General features: G+C 37.5%; 1 protein-coding gene across 3 annotated transcripts in view; it reads right to left on the bottom strand.

Moving 5' to 3' along the window:
* Window positions 1-23,629, bottom strand: part of Nckap5 (NCK associated protein 5) — an 855,349-nt gene that overhangs the window by 419,823 nt on the left and 411,897 nt on the right. For all 3 annotated transcript variants that reach the window (XM_010606203.2, XM_010606202.2, XM_033757250.1), the window contains one exon: window positions 18,629-18,762. In XM_010606203.2, coding sequence (XP_010604505.1) covers window positions 18,629-18,762 — 134 coding nt within the window. The remainder of the gene's footprint in view (window positions 1-18,628; window positions 18,763-23,629) is intronic.

The raw sequence follows: 23,629 nt of genomic DNA on the forward strand, positions 1-23,629 counted from the left end.
AGATTTCTCAAATAAAGCATTCTTTTGAATTCAAGTGATTAATCCAATTGAGTATTTATCAAGCATTGATTCCATCAGGCATTCTGAATGGGATCAGGTTTTATTGGGAAAAAATGTAAAATCAAGTATCAAAACACTTCTATTCAAACATGATAAGGAAAGTTTCAAGTGAAGCTCAGAAAAAATAATTGCACATAAACTCAATTATTGTACCAAGTCACAGAGAAACATACAGAAACGTGGGCATTCAAGTAAGTAAATTATTCTGATTTTGCTGCTAGGTGATACAAATTACTCATTTTCTTGGACTTGATACAAAAAGGTGTCAGAACAAAAGGAGAAATGCGATCAAAGAGCAAAGCACATTACTCATCATCTGCCAGCCTTGAAGTAACTGGGGATTCTGATCATCCCTCATCCCCAAGAGCCTTGTAGGAGGTGCGGGTAACCAGACTATCACATGCTTCGATGTTCTCATTCACAGACTCACCTTCCTTTGTGGGGTCCTGCAAGAGTTCTCAGTGGTGGTACTGTGAATCTCAATCCATTGCAGAGTGCCTGTAGTTATCTGTTGCTAATAAAGTACTGAACTTTTCAAATGACTTACTTTAAAAAGCTGATTCACTATTATTTCTAAAATACAAAAGGCCAATAAAGTCCAGACTTCAGCTTGCGGGGACTGCTGCTGTCCCTGGTGCTGAATAAGGGGCAGTCTGGAATACAACAGAAGGAATACATTACTATAGAGGGTGCCCTCCGGGTTAGAATCTGGTAAGGGCCCTATTCCCGGCTTGAAGATGGCAAGTTTTTCATCATGTCCTTTCAGGGCTTTCTGTGTGCCCTCCAAGAGAGGGTATTCTCGTATCTTCTTCTGTCCTTATAAAGAAGTCAGTCTTACCAGATTAGGCTCTACACCATGACTTTCTTTAATCTTAATTACCCCCCAAAAGGACACATCTCCAAATACTGTCGCATTGGAGATTAGGGACTGAACACATAAAGTCTGAGAGGGACACAATTAAGTTCACAAGACACATTAAGTGAGAGAACCAAAGAGAGGCCTGCTCCCACTCACTCTGCTATGAATAATTTAAGTGAAAGTGGATTGAGAATTACTGTTTCAGGCAAAAAGCTGTTTAAAAGCATATTATTTCATTATTACAGAATCATCTACCCACTCAAAAAGAGCTTCACTGAGGCTTAGACCTCCTTTCTGTGAAAAATCATGTCTGCTCACTGCCACTGTGCATCCAACTGGTCAACCACTAAATATCTATTGGTTACCAAATATATTCCCAGAGTCAAGGTAGATATTCAAGAAGTATAAGAGTCACTAGTTTTAGAGGAGAGAGAGGGTGCCTATGAATCCATCAGTGACTAGAACAGCCCTACCGACATTGATCAGTGTGGACCAGAGTATTCCTAATAGTTATGATCTTTGCACAGGGTGAAGAACACTCTACAAATGCTCCTGTGACCATGACCTCCCTCACACCCCTCTGCCACAATTTCCATGTCTGTTAGTTAGCTTCCCACAGAAACGAACATGTGTTAATCACAGATACATAGCTGTAAGCCCAGCTATTACTTTCTGGTGCTGGAAGGAGCCATGAAAGTGAAACCGCTTCTTCCTCACCATAATCAGTTGCAATCACTCAACAGCAGCAATCTGTGCTGTGAGGCAGAGATAAACTTTTGGTCTATAGGGTGCTTAAATGACAAATAGCAAGAATGGCCATGGAGTAAAGGATAAATTATTGGAAGATCACTTGTCATTTTAGCTGCAGTAAAAGAGGATCGTGGCAAAGTATGAGTTGTAGAACCAAAAATATACTCAGGGCCTAAAAGAATTAAGAGTATACAACAGGACACTGAAACAGAAATCTAGCAGGGAGACAGAAACAACAAATTCCCTATAGGAAGAAATGGGAAGACCCATCACAGAGCAACATGTAGAGAGAGTGGGAAACTTTCAAAGTGGAAAAATTATCAGGTGTTATGTAGAAGTTCACATGATTCTCTTATGGTCTTAGTTCTCTAGTCTGAGTTTATTCATCTTTAAAATATGTATAGGATATAAAAAGAATTAAGATGTATTATTTGTAGATACCAACTCGCATGATGAATGTAATCATTGTGGACTGCAAATATGTAGTAATAAACATTTACAAAATGATGCAAGTATAATGTTGTTTACTTCGCTGGTTATCTAATGGACCAAATTAATATACTTACTCACATACACACAAGCAGGCATACACAGAGTGTCTGAAACAGTGTCTGATATATAATAAAATCACTATAAATATCTGTTGAAGAAATAGATTAAGATATAATTACTAGCTACATCTCTGATACTAACCACAGCTGAAACTATCAGCCATCATCCACAAGAATGGCAATGCCATCTGCAGTGAGACTCAGAAGTATTTGAATCTCTTCCAAGCCTTTGTGTAAATAGATGAGCAACAGCCACTTGGTTTAATAAAAAATTATGGTCAGAATTATGCTATAGTTTGTCTCCTGCAAATACCCAGATGCCACTAAATTGGGTTCAAGACCACCATGGCAGCAAAGATTGTCCCACAGCTGATTGTCCTATTTCTGTTAGAGACGACCCAGGGCCAGATGTTTGTGCAGAGTTACCGATAGCCTTACACTTTTAGCAAATGGATGGAATGAAACTTGTCCCCAGATGATAGGGCAAAGGGCAACCATAGAAATTCTTGTTGAATCCTATTTCCAGCTGCTCCATGGGATTGTACTTCCTGTTGCAGGAATTCTTCTGTCAACCTATCAGAACAGTATATCTGCCACTGCTCGTATCAATGTCGTGGAATAAAGGTGTGAGGCCTCTGCCTCTAACTTGGCCCTATTCAAGCAAACATCAGCTCTTCCTCAAAGGCTGATTTAGACAATCAAAATCTTATTTTTTTCTTGGATATTTATTTTTATATTTATTTATTTATTTGATACCTGGGATTGAACTCAGGACCTTGCACTTGCAAGGCAAGCATGGTGCCACTGAGTTAAATCCCTGGCCCTTTCTTGAATAATTTTAGCTAATGTGAATGTCACAAAATAGAAGGACTTGTAAGTCTTTTGAAGTGGCTAAATATATTTTGAGAGCTAATAATATTTTTATAAGGTAAAAATTCAGTTTGCATTTCTACCAGCTAAATTGTTAATATTCACAAAATCCAAATTTCAAAAGCAATTAAAAATGTCGAACTGTGTGAAAAAAAACTAAATGTTTCTTGAAAAAATTGTAGAATTTTAAGCTCACAAGCACTCTCTCAACACAAATTACTAAAATCTAAGATTTAGACAACTATGCTCCGCCCCTTCTTCCAGCAGCCCCCTTCTAGCAGGTGAGGATTTCTCAGCAGCAAGAGGAGGGGCCCATACAGAATCAGTTCTTCCCCTCCACATCTTGACTCTCAGGTTCTTGGAACCAGAAATTTCCTCCCAAAATGCTCCTGAGATTGCTTCTAAAACCTTCATGGGATGTGCGTGTATGTAAGGTCCAAGAATTATCCAAGGAGGATACAGCATAGAAACCTGGGTGCCATTCACATTCACCTTACAATACAGGAAGATGAAGCATGGGCAAGAAAACAAAGGGACAAGGGAAAAATGAGAACCAAGACCTGTCATGTAAAGGTACAAGATCCCAACAATGAATGTAACTGTACTGCATACCTAAAATGTACCAATACACTCAATGAAGGAAGACAGAAAAAAGAAAACAGAGGGAGGTGAACAAAGGATTGGGCTGTAAACTTGGGGTAGGAAGTACTCTTTTCTGTTCTACCATATAACATAAAATTCTAAGGAGTCTACGACTCCTGAACTCATTTTGGCTTTTCAGGACACGAAGAACACAAATTAATCAAGGCCAGAGAGAACACATCTCATGTGGCAGTGCACAGGTTGAGTGAGGACGTTTGCATATTTAGCACTAACACACTCTAGCACTAGTTTCATAACTGTCAGGAGTGGGGCTATAGCAGAGCTAATTTCAGCAAATTATAGACTTAGAAATGAAAGGATAATTTTATTATTCTCTGTTCACAGCTTTAGCACAACTAGGATAATAACTAAATAATCCATAAGACACGTAGCATGTTCCTGTGGCATTTTCATCTTTTTCTTCATATCATATTAGAAACACCTATGAAAGGAGAGGGTAGGTATAAAAAAAAATCTCACGTTCATCACACAGCATTACTTATAACCAACTTTGTGCCAATCATGCTTCAGCTTTATCCCTGATCTTACCTCAGATTTAAAGCAAATCACAAGATCATAATTTCAGCCATATTTATATTTGTACTCATACATTATTTAGAAGGCAAGGACTCTAAAACAATCATATATTATCACACTTAAAAACATAAGCTCCATGAAGTATTCAAAAAGCACACAAATCTTTCCACCATTTTACATATTCAAGTTGTCTCCTAAGGTTTCCTTTTTACAGTATGTTCAAATGAGAAGCCGAATAAAATCCCCACAGTGTCTCCTGAGACTCTTCTCTGCATCTTCCCCACTCCTTTTTACTTCTTTGCAATTTACTTGTTTAAAAAACCAAGTTGTTTCTGTCTTTGTAGAAATTCCTTTAGTTTAGATTTTGCGGAACCTATTTCTTTATTTCTTCCTGTAGACTGGTCACTATATCTACAGGCTTCATTAGATTCAAGTTTGTTTCTTGACAAGGCTCTTTGTAGGTATTTCCGTGATTTTCTTCAGAAGACTTGTAGGTCTCGTTCTCTCCCGCTGTTTTGTTAGCAGCCATTAATGATCACTGAAAAGAAGCACTGTTTCCTTTGGAATTGTAAAATATATTATAATATATTCTTAGTATATCTTGCATTTTTAATTTTTTAGCTAAAATATTTTGGAAAAAGAAAGTCTGCTCCTGTCAGCAATTTAGTTGCAGTTCTTAAAGACAGGATAAATGCTTGATTCTTTGCCCTTTATGTATTTGTTTTGAAAATAGCAAGTTGATTCCCTGGTATCCTCTAAAAGTTTTGTTGAGAGAGTTGTGAATCATCATGAAAGATAGGACTTAATAAATTGCTGACATTTGATATACTGCAATAAGTATTTTCATTACTGTATAAATTAGAGGCATTTCTGATTGGTAAAGGGACTTTCAAAATTGAGTCCTAGATAACGTCTCAGACTGCCATCACAACCAAATATGAAACTACTAAAATAATTACAATTTTGTGTTATTTTTGTCACTATTAGATATTTCCAGAATATCCCATTTTAAAAGGTATAAATTTCTATATTTTTAACTCACTTCAAATGATTTCTGTTAGACCTTCTCTTAACTAAGTTCACAGTTAGATGTATTTGTTTTATGTCTGGTTTTTAGGAACTTTTAAGTTAGATACGTTATAATTAAACGTACATACTTTTAAGGTCAAATCTCAGAACAAGTTTCACTCAGAGAAGTTTTGCTTCTACTCCTGTCCTACCACTTCTGTCCATTGCTGTTTTTAAATTTTTATTTTATTCTTGCAAACACACTGTATACCACATTTTTGTGTGTGTACAAATGCAGATCCATGCACAGATTCTACTTCCTTTCTAAATTCTAATACAATATTCATAAAGCTTTCTCCATTGGACACACGTTCTCTCAAGGCAATATGAAGATTTCCTTCTATGAAAATAAGGAGGAAATTTAAAAATACTTAATAGAAGGGAAAACTCCAGATAATATTTTTTGAAGAGCAGTTATGTTGGAAAGGATGTTTAACTTCATAAGTCACCATACTTATATCTAAATCCTCACTTCAAATTTAACTGAAGGTCAAGTTCTCCAATTGTGAAGATTACATTAATCAAGTAATTCTGGGACGAGGTATGTTGATATATGATCTTATTTATTGTGAGGTTTCATATGTTTTAGAATGAATTCAAAATACAGGTCTGAAATAATTTCTTGTATTTTATAGCAAACAAGAGAAACTTTAAATCATATGGAATATATCTCAAGACTGAAACGCTACCTGTTCCAACAACAAAGATTGCATTGACACAAACAATGAAGTTTTAAGAAGCCTAACACATTAATTTTTGTAGTGCAATACAGGATATGAATACATCTTAAAGGACAGACAAGCCTTAGGTGAATTCTGACTCAACCAATTTAGGGGATGTGTGAACTTTTCCATGTTGCTTACCCTTGCTGGGCCTTATTTTTTTAATCTATAAAATATGTATAACATTTCCTCATAGGCTGATAAGCAATGAGATTACACATTTAAACACACAGAAAAGCAACTTGTATGAAGCTAGTACTCAATACTTTGCTGTTGTGTAAGTAATAAGGACAAGAGACAATAGGAGGATGATTAAGAATAAGGCTATCTTCGAACTCCAGCTACAGTACAGTCACACAGTACGAAAGAGGACAAGTCAGCTAACCCATAAGAGTCTCCTCTTCTTTAGCTATAAGGGTTAGATTTTAAAAATACATTCCAAGGAGGATAATTACCAGAATTAAGTTTACATGCAATGTTGCAGTTCCTTCATGAGAAAGAGACATTTATCTGTTTCATAACACCACATATTCCTGTTTCCTAGAATACCAAACACAACCTAAGTTCACCTTAACGTTGATAAAAATAAATACAATAATAAAATGACTCTCCTGTATCTTATGCATAAAGGTCACTGCAGAAGCTTCAGGCTGGCATCTCACACATCTAAGAGTTCCTCTCCAAGCCTTCAGATTCAATCCCTCATTTCCCCAGGTTTGATTAAATGATAGACGTTCTCACCGTCACTGTGCCCTCCAAGGTCCTGGCCTTTCCTGAACTAGGCGTTAGGTGCACTGAGGCAGCAATTGTACCCTCACTAGGCCACTACTCAATTCTCTACTCCAGAGAGTCTGCTGAGAAAGCCTGGGGCTGCAGAGTCTGGAAGCCATTCACATCTGTTAGAGAGAGCTGTAGGATATTTCCTGATAACTTATCATGGGCTTTAGTGATTGTTTCTGAAAAGGCAGTAGGCTTGTAAGCATTATACGTGTCATGCATATTGGAAGTGTACTAAATATATTACTACTTCACTGGAGACTCTCTTGACAATAATGTGAATTGCTGAAGGAATAGAAATCAATTCTTAAAGTGTTTCTGACATCAAAGGTGACCGCTGGGCTTCAGAAAAAGAGTTGAAAGTAAGATTGACTTGCATGATTGAGATACTCATAAGACCAACACTGCCAAGGCAGGCTGGGCATTCTTTCACTGCCCAGCTGCAAGTGAATAATGCAGGCCAAGTTCAGTTGTCTCCTGAGCTCAGATAAGGGCCTTGGAGGATTCAAGCTCTACCAATACCCCGCACACATGTGCATACACCTTGAGGGTTGTCTTCCTTAAATGCCCTTCCTTCATTGCTTGATTACATCCACTTCCTCTGTACAAGCTTCGCTGCTCACCTCAAACCAAACTCCTGACTCACACAGATTTTTTCTTCATTCATTTTGCCTGCCTGCCTGTAAACAAATACTTGATTTTGCCTAATATTTTATTTTTTCTTTCTCCATGTTTTTTTTTCTTTTTTTTCTTTTTTTTTTTTTTTTTTGAGACAAGGTCTCACTATGTAGCCCAGCCCGGCCACAAACTCACAACAATCCTCCTGCCTCAGCCTCCCAAGTGCTGAAATTAGAGGTGTGTGCCACCATGCCGATCTGCATGTGACTTTTTAAATTATATTAGATACGGGGAATCATGGTCATGACTGACTTATTTTGTGTCTTTGGCCTTGCTGAGTGGAACCAAATCAATTTTGTTTTTGTTTTTTAAATGACATACTCTGAAGAAAAAATAAATAAAGGACATACTCTGATTTCTGTGGTGTCTGCACAAAAACAATATTAAAGAAACAATATTATCTGAGTGGAACATTTATTTTAAATGTAAATAAAATTAGAAATGCAAAAATTATTTAGCTTAATAGAATGGACAAGGTTGTTCAAATGTCATTCCTAGAGAATGTACAGCAGTGTGACCCACTGAAAAACACTTTGTTCTTTTGTTCTGCTATTTGCTGAGTATCTACAATACGCCAGGCTAAAATTATAAGAAGCTTACATTCTGTAAGGGGGACACATAACATATGCAAGTGCCAAATGCCAGCCAGAAATAAAGAACATAATTATGTGATTAAATAATGCATAGAAATCAAGAGAAGAAAGTGGAATATTATAAACGAATCAGGGAGGTGGTGAACCTTGAATATTTGTTGGCTAAATACTACCCAACTAACAGCAGGGGTGAAATCTGGGCCATTTTAGCTTAGTTCAATGGCTACATAGTTCATGAAATGAATGCAATCACAATTTGATGCTGTTTCAGGTGCTTGGAAACACTGAATCAATTATGAACTGAGGTGGTTCAGTGATGCAGCATGAAAACCCATGAAGAAATTAGAGATCATAAAGGACACACTAAAGGAACAAACATTATACTTTTCTAAAACCTTTACCATAGCATACACTTTTATTTGGATATAATTTTATCATTCTTCTGGCCCACGTTTCTCTCAGTACCATTTCAGTGAAGTGTGATAATAATCAAGCTTAAAGAATATCATCAGCAGCAGAGCATGTAAATCTATCACTGAGGCTAAATTTTGTGTGGAATACAATCACTTCATTTACTTCTTCATCGTCTATCATGGATTTGAAAGCTCAAAGTGAATGAATGAGTAAACACAAAGAATGTGTAAGCAAAAGTTGGAAGTCCTGGTTTCTACACTGAGGCCCTCTTAGCCACGTTCATAAACAAATCACTTTATTATTTTGAGGTTCAATATTATAAAAATATAATCTGTTCTTCCTGTCACATGTAATAAGGGAACATTCAAAGAAACAACAAGCAAAACAGTTTTGGAAACAGTCATCACTTTGGGGGCACATCAATATCAATATGAATAAAAATGCTTATTATAAAACATAACACCTTTAATTGCTTACAAGAATATTCAAGAAGAAAGTAATATCTCTTTGAGGAAATACATCCTGTCATTTGCTCCTACAATAAGTAACAAGCGAAAAACACTGGTCAGGAGAAATGTAAGAAGAACTCTGAAACAGGATTTAATGAAAACTAGAACACATTTTTCTGTCAGAACTCCATAGCTTCAGCATAGCTAATTCCCTACTTTACTCTCAGCAAACATTCTTAAAAGCTTGAGGCTGTTTGTTACTAACAGATGTAGACATTTATAAACAAGAACCATCTTAACTGAATTATTTTTCACAAATTAAACAAAGAATCCCAAAGTGCAGCTCTAAGTGTTTACAACCAGTACTTGGAGATACACTTTACAGGAATGCTGTGCATTAAATACACTGCCTGTGGGTCAAAAAGGTAATCAGAACAGTAACTCACATTCCTGGTACTGCTGCCTTTGCCTCTGCCCCATATGCAACTGCAGAGAGACTGGCAGAAATGTTATCTGAGGATCATAAAACACTGCCTGAAAGTAAACTTTACCCCATGGGAAGCAAACTTCTAGTGCACAAATTCCATTTATGACCCTGCAGAAAGGAATTCTGAAAAGAGTATTCTGAAATAGGTGGCTCATCTTTTATAGGTGGGCACTTAATCATTGAAGTCTAGGAACGAGAAATCACGTTTTCATCCTCTCAGGCCATCCTGCTCTATAAGTTTAAGAATGATGACTATTATCAAAATTTTAAAGATCCCTAGAAACGGCCTTTCTACAACCTCTCTTGAAAGCAAATTTCTATCATAAACACACTATTCATAAAACTCATCAATATGCTCAACCTAAATTCTTCACAGTACAACCCGGGCTGCATCTTTCCACTTCGAGGATAATGTCCATTCATTCCTTCCTTCTTTCATTCATTACTCAATCAACAAATATTTACTGACTGCCTAGGATGGGACAGATGTTATGTTCCTCTTGTATAGACAATACGAATCTCTCTACTTAATTTTGATCACCATTAAGAGCAATATATGGAAAGAGCTGCCAGTGTTCAGATATTATCAAGGCCAGGCAATCACACTGAATATCTCTAAGGACAGAGATTAACCTGTGGGAAACCCTACTGGTCAAATGCTTTATGGTCTTCTACAGATAAGTCTAGAGGAAAAGGGGTGAAGGCAGATACCCCACAGGTTCAAAAAATCTTCAAAGATTCATCAATCTTCATCTAACAAATGGGCAAGATGGAAGTGTGCGGGGATATACACTGCATGATGAAACTACGAAAGTCACAGGGTGACTGTTTCTACCCAGCTATTTATTGAGGAAGGCGGAGGTTGGAAAGAGGCACCCGAAGGAGATGCTGGGTAGCTGGAAGAGTTTTCTTTCTCAATCTGTTGTTGGTTACCAGAGGATTCACTTTAGAATATCCTTTAAGCCTTTTAAGTATTTATTTTGTGCAGTCTTCTGTAAATATGTTTTAGTTCTCAAGAAGTATTTACTGATGTGGAACAACTAGAACTACATGTTGCTAGTGGGAATGCAAAGTGACACAGACACTTTGGAAAACAGTTTGGCAGTTTCTTATAAAGTGAAAAAAAAATGTTTGCTACATAGTGCAGTAATCCCATTCTAGATATTTGCCCAAGAGGCATGCAAACTCTCTACAAAAACTGGGCATAAATATTTACACCAGCTTTAATCATATCCAAAACTAAAGGAAACCCAAATATCCTTCAACAGGTGAAGGGACAGACATGGTGTGGTGTATCTCTACAATGGAACGCTACTCAGCAAGGACATATGAATAGTTGGTATGTGTGGCAATATGGACATCTCCCAAAAATTCAGGCTTAGAAGCTGCATATTAAGAAGTTGAATACTTTATAACTTTAATTTAAACCCTTCTTGTAAAAGGCAAATACACAGGGAGAGAAATCAGTAGTTTCCAAGGGGTGGGATATAAAAAGAAAACTTGTCAGGAGCATGGTTTGATTATGATGATATGGATTTTATCAGGCTATCTGCTTATCAAAACTTATCCCACTGTACACTTACAAAGTGAATATTCTCTAACCCTGATAAAAAATAAGGCTTTAATTATTAAGAGGAGAAATGAACTGAGTTTTCAGTGTAAAAAACAATGCATTCTTCTATATCCAGCCTTATCTTCTTAATGATGTGCTGGGATGTGTTCCACATAGTGCAACAGGTTACTGAAAAAAATTGTTAGTATTTTTCACTAATAGCTTTTTCTTTGGCTAAATTATATAAAAGTGAAAACAATTATGAACCTCATAAAGTTCTCCCTGTCAAGGACTTTTCCCAAACCAGTTCAAAGGAATACTGAAATGAACTACATCATAGCCAAGAACAACAACAGTTATGTTCACTGCAGAGAATCTTAATTGTATTTTGCCAGTCAAGTTCCTCAGGATTTAATTTTGGCTGTCCTCAGAAGAAACTGTTCATCGGGGCTTGGCAGTGTTATAATCTTAGCTTCTCCATGGTCAAGTAACCAAAAGACACAAAGTCCAAATCCAGCCCCACAGAGCCACACTGTGATTACAGCACATATGATAGGACAGTCCGTTCCAGTACCTCAACATGAAAACTTGTTAGAAAGTCCAAAGGCTGGTTATTAACTGTGCAATTTCTATTTCACCCAATAATAAATGCATTTCATTTCTAATACACTGTCTTCTAAATATCATAAAAAGCATTATAAAGCTAGAATGCAATCCAATTTCCTCATTTTACAAATAAAGAAACTGATACCCAAAAGTTTCAAATTACTTAACCAGAGTAAAGCTTCGTTACAAGTGGGATTGAAACCAGGCCCTGGACCACTCAGTGGAGAGAGCAGTGCTCTGAGAAATGAAAGAGGAGCTATCTTGTTTGTCAGTATTATATCCTTTATCAGAAATAAGTAATAGGCAACGTAAGCTCCTTGGTGCCGACAATAACATAGAGCTCTGTTCTAAGAAGAAACATGTGACGCTGTCAGCGCTTCTTAGGCAGAAACAGAAATACACAAGAATAAAGTAATGCTTTATATTCAATGAGTAGCCATTCAAGAGCTGAAAACGACTTTTCTTTCCAGTTATCTCCATGGTTGGTTTCTGCCTTGCTCAAGTGAGAGCTTACACCCCAGATCATTTAGATATAAATAACTGACACCAAAATATGATCCATATTATGTTAAGCAGGCATTTTAAAAGATGCCATTTAAAATCTTTTGTTCCATCTGTTGTAATTTGAAGGAAATTTATCCTTCAAACAATGTTGCTTTGCCACTTTAAACTTCTAGTAGATTTACACAGAGCAGCAGATGAGAGGCCCCATTTTTATGAAAAGTCTCAGCCAGAAATGCTGCTTATGGTGTGGAAATAGCAACCCAAATCAATAGGAAATTGCCCTGTATATTCATCAGGAGGAACAAGGCACTCAGGAGAGCTGGCCTGTGAGAGAAGTTAAAGTTGACAAACGGTCTGAGATGGGAACAAATGCAGAAGAGGAACAGAAGAGCTGTTGATTGTCCAAAGGTCAATTGACAGCTTTTCTCATCTTGTTATGTTTTACTCCTTTTAAAGATGCAGAGAAAATGTTCTTTTAATGTTCCAAACAGATACAGAGGCAGAAGGGAGTACGTGGGTAGAACGTTTAAGGGCATATTATCTTCTTCCACACTCACTTCTATGCCAGGTGCCTACAGCTTCCAAATGGGCAGCAGAAAACGAACCCTAGGATTCCATAAAGGAGCCGATAATGTGAACAGCAACCAGTGAACAAATTAAGAGGTAAAACCACCTCCATTTACAGCTCCTTGAAGTTCAGAATGCAGCAGACTGCACTTAACTGTAGCAATCAACTGTGACTGAAGAATTCCCATTACAGTAAGCAAAGAAAATAGCTTCAAGGCAATGGATAACAGAGTCAGGGGAAAAGGTCAGAGCAGGTGTGGAGAAATCCCACAAGGAAGGGGTGAATGTCTGGGCTTCATTTTGGGCACCTCTTACCAAACTGCTCTGGCCAATTAGGAGTGACTAAGCTTAATTGTTCCTCTCACTTAGATGTACAATGCCTGTTGTAAACATACACATTATATTTCAAGGCTGCAGAGAAGCACTAAATTATTCCTGATATTCAGTGTTACAACGTTTGTTACAGACGACGGTTTATAAAATATGTCTGTCAGGTGGTGAATCTACCAGAGCAATTCCAAATTAAAGCTTCAAACATATTGCAGCATAGAGCTCATGCACAATAAAATATGTAGGACTATTATCACGATGCAATCATTAATTTCATGAGAATTCATTTCTCAGCATGATAATCTATTAACAAACATGACATTTGGCTCTACTGAATCCGGGCACAATTCCTCTTCGTTTATAGCTCTACTATAAATATGTTGGTTTTTGCAATATACATATGACTTTCCCTGGGTTCTACTTTTTTTGTGTGTTCTTACTGTGCACACAATAAAATTTTAGTACTTTTTTCAAATAATCCATGAATGGATTATACTGTTTCAATGGGATCTTCCCAAATAAACTGCTTCAATGGGGCCTTCCCAATCATATATGCTTTTTACAAAAACATAAATAAAATATGGGCCAGGGATTTAGCTCAGTGGTGCTGCCACTTTCCTCATAAGCACAAAGTTCTGAGTTTGATTCCCCAGTACTATATATACATATGGTTTGTAGGAAATTAGTGCTTTGTACAGTTGCTTAGCACTCCACAAAATTTTTTTATAAAAAATATGCTTTTAGGACTCAGTTTGGAGAGAATGTTCTTGTTGGTGCTTCTGCAGACAAATCCAGCAGATGCACAAATATGTCATTAACTCAAGGCGGAATAAAGAGCGAGGGGTGAGCTCCTAGTTATCTCTACATAAGAAGAAAAGTACAGTGACCTAAGTCTGTTAGGGAATTGATCATGTTAAAGTATATTGTGACGCCGCCTCACAGGCTGCATTCTCCTGGTACATCTTGGCTCCTAAAATGACCTCATGCCCTTATTTCTGGTGGTCCAGGAAGTTGAAACCTTTGTCTGCAGGACTGGGCCCATAAAAACAATCTGGCCTGTGATAGGTTAAAAGTAACTCACTCCTCATAAATAAGCAATAGCCCACCCCAAAACTGATAAAAGGACCTTCCTTTCTTTGTTCTCTCTCTCCTTCTGCTTCTTCTTCCTACTCTCTCTCTCTCTCTCTCTCTCTCTCTCTCTCTGCCTTCCGGCCTCCTGCTCGCCTCCCTACAATAAAGATCTCCTGCCGGACCTCTCGGTGCATGAGGGGCCTAATTGGAAAGGGGCAACCGAAAGGGCACGCGAACCCCCTTTCAAAGTCTATATCACTAAGATTGACTGGCTGGACAATCACAAACAGGCAGAGGGGAAGAAAGGGCAGGAATAGTTATAAATAGTTACTCAGCTAATCCCTCGTAAAGTATGCCCGGCCCTGTATACTATCAAAAAGTGGGCTAAACAATCATTATATCTGGAAAGGATCTTTGATTTATCATCAAGTAATATGACAAACAAGAGGCAACCCTGATAATACCGAAACCTACCTATAAGGATGCCCTCATGAAGGGCTCCCTCAACTGCATGGAACGCTTAATGTTAAAGTAATATGCTAAAGAAAAAAAGAGATCAGACCACCCCAAATATAAAGACCCAATTCAAAAATGGGCATCTGAAATGAACAGACATTTCTCAGAGAAGTAACAGCAGCAAATAAACATATGAAAAAATGTTCAGCATCACTATTCATTCAAGAGATGCAGATGAAAACAACACTGAGATCCCATCTTAGCCCAAGAAGAATGGCTGCTATCAAGAAATCAACCAATAACAAATGCGTGTGGGGTTATGGGGATAAAGGAGCCCTTCTTCATTGTTGGTGGGAGAGCAGACTGGTGCAACCACTGTGGAAATCGACATGGAGATACCTCAAACAATTAGGATTAGAGGTCCCAGTTGACCCCTCTGATACCTCTGCTGGGTATCTTCCCTAAAGAATTAAAAAAATACCACATTGATACATGCTCACCCATGTTCATAGTGGCACAGTTTGTAACAGCTGAAACTTAGAAACAGCCCATCAACTAGAGACTGGATAAAGAAAATGTTTGTTTGTTTGTTTGTTTTAAGAAAATGGAGTACTACTAAGCTATAAAGAACAAGAAACTAGAGACATTTATAGCTAAGTGGATGCACACTGAGTCCATACTCTTAAGTAAAATTAACAAGACACACATATAAATACCACCTAGTTTCTCTGATGTGAAAGACTAGCACTGTAAATAAAGAACAAAATATATAATTGATATTCTATAATAGGAAGAAAAGGTCTAGTAGGGGAAGTGGGAGAGGTAAGTGAATGGTAAGAAGGAAAAAATATGAGAAGGAAAAAAGGAAAAAAATGGAAACAAAGTCTTTGTAAATAGGAAAGGGTGGAGAGGATAAAGGGAGGGCAGAGGAATGGGGAAAGAACCAAGATACATCATGTAAAGGTACAAGGTCCCAACAATGAATGTAACTGCATTCTATAACTAAAATATACCAATAAAATTAATGTAAAAAATAGTCAAAATAAAAAAATAAAGTATCTTTTTTACCCCCCTCGCTGCATTTATAGTAAAGAATGTAAATAGAACACATCTGGTATGCCTACCAGTCATTTTAATGCAGGCAGTCCTTGATTTATGAGTTTAGATCAGATTATGTAACCTTTGGCTTCATGTCTTTTTATTGTAATTGCCCAAACTTGGAACCACTGCACTCATTACAAACTACATAGAGGTCAAGGAGGAGGAAAGAACTGTAGCTGAAGGTCTGATGGTAATGTAAAGAGAGCTACTCATTCAAACACTTCTATAGATTTACCACTAAATGGTCCCACTTACTCATCAATACGGATAATCAGAAATGTTCGGGCCTACTTGGTACCTTCAAACCAGTAGGCCCATCACACAGCTGAAATTGCTTAAAACCAAGCCCTGGTCTACGCTTCCTGAATCACGCGTCCAGACCCATACTCCACCTCCCACATATAACTAACTGTCCCAGTGTCTAACTTTCTTCTCTGCTCCACTGCCTCGTTTAGTTGTTAAAACTGAGAATCTAGGGACTCAAGTATTTAAGCCCCTCACTGCTTAATGGCTCCAATGTCTTCAGGGCCTTCAGATACACCAATAAACACTTTAATCAGGCTTTAGTATCTCATGCCTCTTTGTGGTAGGTTCAGTAAAAAATAACACCAGAAAGGTATATATACATGTGTGCTTACGTTTGTGTGCATGTGGGTGTTCCCATAAATTTGCAGGATGGTGCTTGATTTGAGAACTTTAGGTACGTGATTGATTCTTATTTCACCTGCTCCTTCAGACAGAACAGTATTAGTCTGTATGTTATGAAATTTCAGAAATTGTTTAATTTCTCATACAAAAGAGACTTAGTGGATTGTAACACTTAAAAGAATTTGTGCAAATATATGCTATCTTGACCAACTCTCTACTGTATTCTTCAATGTCTTCAATGCAATGAAGGGCCTTGGCGATACATTCTATTATGAACTTATTGTCTGAGATAGCACTCTTCTCTTTAGAGTGCACTACCCTTTGACTACGAGATAAGAATTATCTGTCTTTTCTACTTTCCTTTAAAACCTGCCAGCTAGGAATCTTAGACCTAAATTAAAGGCTGATTCTCAAAACACTTACTGGGATCATGATTACTTGTCACATTCTCATATTGTGGTTTTTATTTTTACTTTATTTTGTCAGCCTTATTTTAAATCTCCATTTTATTATAAGCCATTCCACATTACTAAACAGATGATCAATTTAATTTTCAAAAGTCACCTCAGCACAGACACAAAGTAATTCCACATCCCAGACAGCATCATGTCAATCCACATTAAAAATATGATAAAATTATGAATATTAAGCTTTTAATTCAATATAATAATTTGGATTATATAAATTATTTGTATGATCACTTAATCTAATTATATCCAAAGATGGTGCATTATAGGTATATTCTGTAATTTTCAGAATTTCACAGACTTAAATTAACAAGAGTGTCTGAATAGACATTACCAGAAGTATCTTTACAACTAAAGTTTAAACTGTGAAAGCCTATCAGAAATGGTTCAGTAGATATACTTAAACGACTGTGTAATTATCTGCTACATATCCTTTCTATCTTTTGCTGATTCGAACTAGCTGTCTGGCTGTAACTAGATCTGAATTTTACTATATTTCAATGAAATTTTATATAAGAAAAATGATTACATTAAAAAAAGCCTCACAAAAATAATATGCAAAATTAACCCCTATTTATTGTACATGTAACTATTTTCTTTCAGCCTGTAGTAGTCTCAGCTGTCGTGTGATTTATAGTAGATGGCCCAGCATCATATGAAAATAATTTACTGTGGTTTGCATGCATCTCACATCGTGAGCATCAACATCTTGTATACAGAGATGCATCAATTAGAGCCAGGGAAAGATCTGCCTCCTCCTTTCCTGTACCATCACAGCAGTGAGTTTTACAAAACAGCCCTTCTTTTAAAGTTGGTTTTCTTCGGGGGGGGGTCTATTATTGACAGCTGGGGCACATGAAGTGCGCATTCCCATTAAGGGACTGAAAACTGAGGATAAGGTGGGATAAATGATAGACTGTGCCGTGTGTTTGTTAAGGTACTGACTGGTGTGTTTCGACTGCACCTGTGGATTATCATGGGCTTGCAGAGTTGAACAAAGCATTAAATTAGGATGCTGAACACAGAGGAGTCATCCATCCTTCTTTCCATTTTCCTCCAAGAAACGCTGAACCAAAGTGACAAGCATGCGCTGAACCAACTATGGTAAGCTAAAGGATCTGGAGGCAAAACTTGGGTTTCTCCCTGTAACACATGCAAATTAAGCTATTATGAAAGCTTCAAAATGAAGAAGCCATGTTATCAACTACTGACTTGTAACCCTTTAAATCCCAGTAATAAGTTAAGGAAAAGTGTCCTTCACAGGGAACCTGTACCTGGTCCCCAAAACACACAAGTGTATATTTATTCCATGGAACTTAATAGATTTTAATAACAAGTTTCAAGTGTCACTTGACCCATATTAACTATGATGGGAATGGAAAGATTCTAACTGTGCTGGAATTAAATATAAGAAGAGCTACGTTTTCAAAATCTATCTTCAAAATCTAAATGAACCTTTTCACAAGGCAGGAATTTCTTCTAAACTCTCACAAATGAATAATAGTTTACTAAGTAATGAGATCCAGTCTATATCCTAAAACAGGATTGTGAAGATCAGGGAATCTCATGCTCCTGGTCAGTATTATACAGAATATGCCCAAGCTGCAAAACCACTGTGAATGCACTGAAAGACCCTTTGGAAAGCCACTAAGGAAGAAAAGACAACCAGCTCCATTAAAATCCATACTTGTCAGGTGCAAATGGAAAGTTTCACAGAAATGGTCTAGATGTAATAGGATGGCTTGGTCAGAATAGAAGGCCTAAGCTGCTGGAAAATCAGGTGGTCAAATGCAGCAATGGAAATTCAATCCAAGGTGTTAGTGGTGTTGGGAGGGATGCCCCTCCATAAGCTCTTAAAACAGACAGTACCTGGAGAACTGCCGCTGCAGACCTCTCATCTGAGCTCTGTTGCGCTCTGATTCAAAGGTCACCTCCTGCAACCGCTTCTCACTCTGAAGACGCAGGTGTCTCTCCTCCTCCAGTTCCTGTATCAGCTTCTCATGCTGTGAAATGCAGAAGGGAATGACTTTTAACAAGGTGTTTATGACAAAAACAAATGGTAACAGATGTTGGTTCCTCAGTGCTAACTTGAGACAGATAGACAGACAGACTGACTTTCATCCTGATAATAATCCCATGAAGTAGGTTGTTTTAATCCTTGTTACAGAGCAGGAAATCAAGGATCAAAGAAATCTAGATAATGTGTCCAAGATCACAGAAATCAGAAGGTAACAGACTCTGAATCTTGGCTAACATGACTGTGATACTTGAATAATTTCTACTAAACTGGGTGGCTTCCTATGGAGAACTATTGCCCCAAATACCATCAATAGCACAGAGATTCACACAGTAATTGATAACGATATCACTGTCTATTCAAAATTATTTCATCCCTCCAATTTCTGAATCAAGCTTTTGAGAGAATATTGCTGGATTTTTGTACAAGGATCAAGAATTTCAAGCTAAATAGACCATGGAGTTGATGAAAATAACATTAAAGAATTAGTTTTATAACTGACATTGTGAAATGGGAAGAAAAGGGCTAAAGGTATAGGGAAAGTGGGAAGGGTAGGGGAAAGGTAATAAGGGAAAAGAAAAAAATGTGAGAAAATGAAAAGATGGAAATAAAGTGTTTGTAAATGGGGAGGGGAGGAGGGGGTGAAGGGAGGGCAGGGACAAGGGGAAAACATGAGAATCAAGACCTGTCATGTAAAGGTACAAGATCCCAATAATGAATGTAATTGTACTGTATGCCTAAAATGTACCAATAAACTAAAAAAAAAAGAATTAGTATTAATTGTGTCCAGTTAGGCTTTCTGAGACAAAAATAAGCAAACCACCCGTGGCTTTCACAATCCTAGAAAACTAGCTCATCTCACCAGTGCGTGTAAGGGATTAAAAGAAGGCATAAATGACCCACAATAAATGGTTCTACACTCAGCAGAGATCCTCCTGATGATACTGACTGCTATCTCACATCCTTTCTGTTTGTGTTTTTCTATTGTTATTGTCTTTCTTGTTAAGCATAACATGCTGCTATCATTACTGCTGTTACTAAACCGAACACTTTGCACAGAGGACACACAATTCTATGACAAAGACCAAAGATTCATTGCCTCATTGTGAGGGACATTTGTTGCTAAAGGGAAAGAAGAGAAGCAGAGTCCCTTGTGTGAAAATAAATCAGACACCATGACTCAGTACCGTGGATTACTCAGGGTTAAATATGATTCACTACATGGCGCAGAGCCACCTGAAGTGATAGCAAAGATCAGTTTCCTCCAGGTCTAACTTATGAGGAAAAAGTTACCCGGAGAACCATGAAGAAAACAGACTATAATCTAGAAATGAATCATGAGTCTCTAAAATGACTTACACATTCCCGACTCTGCACCTTTGACATGCCCTTGCTACCGCTTAAAAAGCTCTCTGAGATCTCTCCTGAAGCCTAGGGCTCCTCTCAAGCTTCGCTTTATGCCCGACAGTGCTCTCTTCCCTTGTCACCTCATCATTCCCTTCCTTCCTTGAGTTCCAACAGCACCTACTCATTTGCCACCCTTGGGGTCCTCACCTTATTCCATTGTTATTTTCACCTGCTCTTATCATAATTATTCAAGTACTGTTCAAGATTAGAACTATGTCTAAGTACAAAAGTACTTTGTAATTTTCAACACATTGCTTAATACCAGTAGTGCTGGTAATATATTTGCTTATTGCTTCTGGAGCTGGTCTTTTGCTAAGCCCTAACATGCTCCATTTTAACACCCAGAATATGCTACTATTATCAACACCGGAAAAGAATCAAAATCAAGTATTTTTGTTCTGTCAACTTGGACAAGTGCTCAAAATGTTACTACAAAGATAAAGATATCAGTACAAACTGCTGAGTAAAAATCAAGTTTTTGTGGTGGAAGTATGGGAAAGTAATTTTATCAGATGAATGTGTTAATTAAAGTCAATTCCATGGAAACTGTCAAAATATCAACAATAAAAAATTAATAACAGTTATTAATAAAGTATTTCTTTCTGTATTGACTCACTGTACTAGAAGCTATATGACAAGTCACCTTTATAACAGAATTTGAAAGAATGTGCTTTGATTCCAAAAACACAGAGAGAAATGGCATGTTAACTAAATAAAAAGCACATGGAGGATGTGAAGTGTTGCAGGGAAAATACCATCCTTTCTTCAAAGAAAGCAAATATTACACCGATACAGTTAATGCCATATTGAAAAATGCCAATATCTAATAAGGGAGAACGTTTTGCACATGAATAATCCTTTCTGTTCAATTCGTGGGTGCCTTTTCAAATATGGACAAAACAACACATACCCCCTGTAGCACAGAAAATGAAGTATATTAAGGATAACCATTACTTACTCCCTTCAAACACTGTTTCAATTAATCTATCAAAGCTTGACCATAATCCACACCTATATCCCAAATACATAAGGACTGTTTGCCTGAATTTTTTTTTTTAATGACTAAAAGTAGAAAGAGCTAATATCTATAGCTTGGCTAGAATTACTTTACTATTTGTGCCCTGGGTGTAAATTTATTGGTTGCCAAAGTGATTCTGACTTTTCTCCCCCAGGTTAACTCTGCATCTTTTCCAGCAAGAAAAGGAAAAGGGAGTGAGGCATTTACAAAATTTTTCATCCTCCTTACTGTATCTACTCCCCATAAGACAGCACTCTTACTTATTAGCCCTCTACTGGAAGATAGAGCAGTAAGAGAGAGAAGCTTGCCCAGCTTACAGTGCTAGAAATGGCAGCTCTGAAACTAAAATTAAGTTTTTCTAACCCCCCTTTTCTTTATCCTAGAGTCAGTTCTGCTACTTTAAAAGGTAATTTAGTTTCAATGCAATTGGTAAATTAGGGCACACTCTGAGAGTGACACAAATCTCACCTTTGCTTGTGCCAGATTTCATTCACGACAAAAAGTATGTAAGCACAGAAAATATTCCCAGCTGAACCAAGATGTGTATAAACGCAAAATACACATATTTGAAAATAGACCTCTGGCTAGCACCCATACTATGAGCCACACTCATTCACATTTGTGCTACAGCTTTCCCTCTGATCTCAGGCAGCCTTCCTTTGGCTGTGAGTTTGGAACTCACAGGATGCATCTTTGCTGATGCACACTTCCACAAGAAAAGTACAAGTCTTTTTTCAAGGTCAAGTATCAAATGTATTGTAGTAACTGTATTTCTTAACCATTTAAAGCAAGGAAAGCTTAGCTTTCCATTTTTATTGGCTTTCTTTTTTAAGGTGTCACTGACAAAGCTTTCAGCATTGCACCTCTCATTCCACCCCCCGCAGAACCATTGTAGTTTCTATTGTGTGGTTTTGCAGAGCAGAGCACAGGCTCTATACCATGTAGCAAAAGAAATCCAAATCAAGAATAGAACACCAAAGCAGGGCCAGGGATTTGGCTCAGTGGTTCCAGCACCTGCTTTGTAAGCTCAAGGGCCCGAGTTCGATCCCTGGTACCAAAAAAAACAAACAAAAAAAACAAACAAAAAAACAAAAGAACTCCAAAGCACTTTCCTGTCTGTGGACAAGCAAAGAGTTGACTCCTAGACAGAGAGTCTATGCTCTACAAATGATCATGTTTCCAGAAAGAGGAAAAGTTTATATAAATTCTGATTAATAGAGAACTATTCTGTGTGAGGGAGCTATGTACCAATAACATAGATTCATTCATTTACTCAGGCTACAAATGCTCCCTGAAGAGTTACTCTGTGCCAGTACGGGACAAGTTTTGGAGATCAGCCTGGCCAAACAGGCCTGGGTGCTGATTTCACTAGATTTCATAAACTGTGTAAGAAAGGTGTTGCACAAACTACTGCACAAACAGATGTATCAGAGTAAACAGACAAATAATTAAGTTTGCTAAAAGATGGCAACAAGAGGAGCTGGTTAGCATGGTAGGTCAGGAGAATCCTTTTCTGAGGAAGTAACAATGACACTGAGTCCTGTGCGATGGCCCGGTGCTGCCAGGTGAAGAGAGGATCAGCAGGCCAAGCAGAGTAAGCAGCAATGTGAAGTCCTTCATCACACATGGCCGGAATGAAGAGAAGACTTAGGTGGCTGGAGGCTGGAGGGCACGAGCGCAGCTGTGGCATGTGATACAGATGGAAAGAAACACGCTGGATCCTGGAGGGCCAGGGATTCCTGTGGAAAATCTGGGACTGTATCCTGAGTACAATGGTACCTTGGTACCAAGGTGATATTAAGTGAGTGATATAATCTGACTATGACTTTGCAAAGATCATTCTGTCTGCTTTGTGGGGAAAGAATTAAGTGGCTAAATTATCGAATAAGAAAATAATTAGGTAGAGTCTGGTGAATGCTCCCAGATTCAAGTTGGACCTGTACTAGGCAAGAAGTTTTGGAAAAGCCATTGAACTTAAAACTTCACTATTTTAAGCCCACTTCCTCTGTATATTGGGGAAAATGAACTCTGCCAAGCCCACTGTATAGCAATACTGTGAGGAATGAGCAAGATAATATACAGTAAAGCACTTTAAAAATGAAGTCCAATGAAAAAATAAGATATGGTTAACTGGAATGCTACAGCTTATGTCATCTAAAGTAGTTCAGCTATTTTTGATAAATTCTACAGCAATTTTAGTTTTTAATGATCACTACATTTTAGAGAAATATTATAGTTATATTTCTTTATTCTCTTATTATTTTGTTATGAAATTTGTATTATTTTTTCATAATATAAAAATGTTTAAAAACATGCTTCAGGCAGAGCATATATTACTACTGAAAGAAAATACATTTTAAATTAGGTTTTAATGTAAGAACAGAGAAACTAACTTCATTTAGATGCCACCTAGAAAGTACATAGCTCT

This window comes from Fukomys damarensis, unplaced genomic scaffold, assembly GCF_012274545.1.
Source record: "Fukomys damarensis isolate Sample0158 unplaced genomic scaffold, DMR_v1.0_HiC HiC_scaffold_29, whole genome shotgun sequence".
Classification (NCBI taxonomy): Eukaryota; Metazoa; Chordata; class Mammalia; order Rodentia; family Bathyergidae; genus Fukomys; species Fukomys damarensis.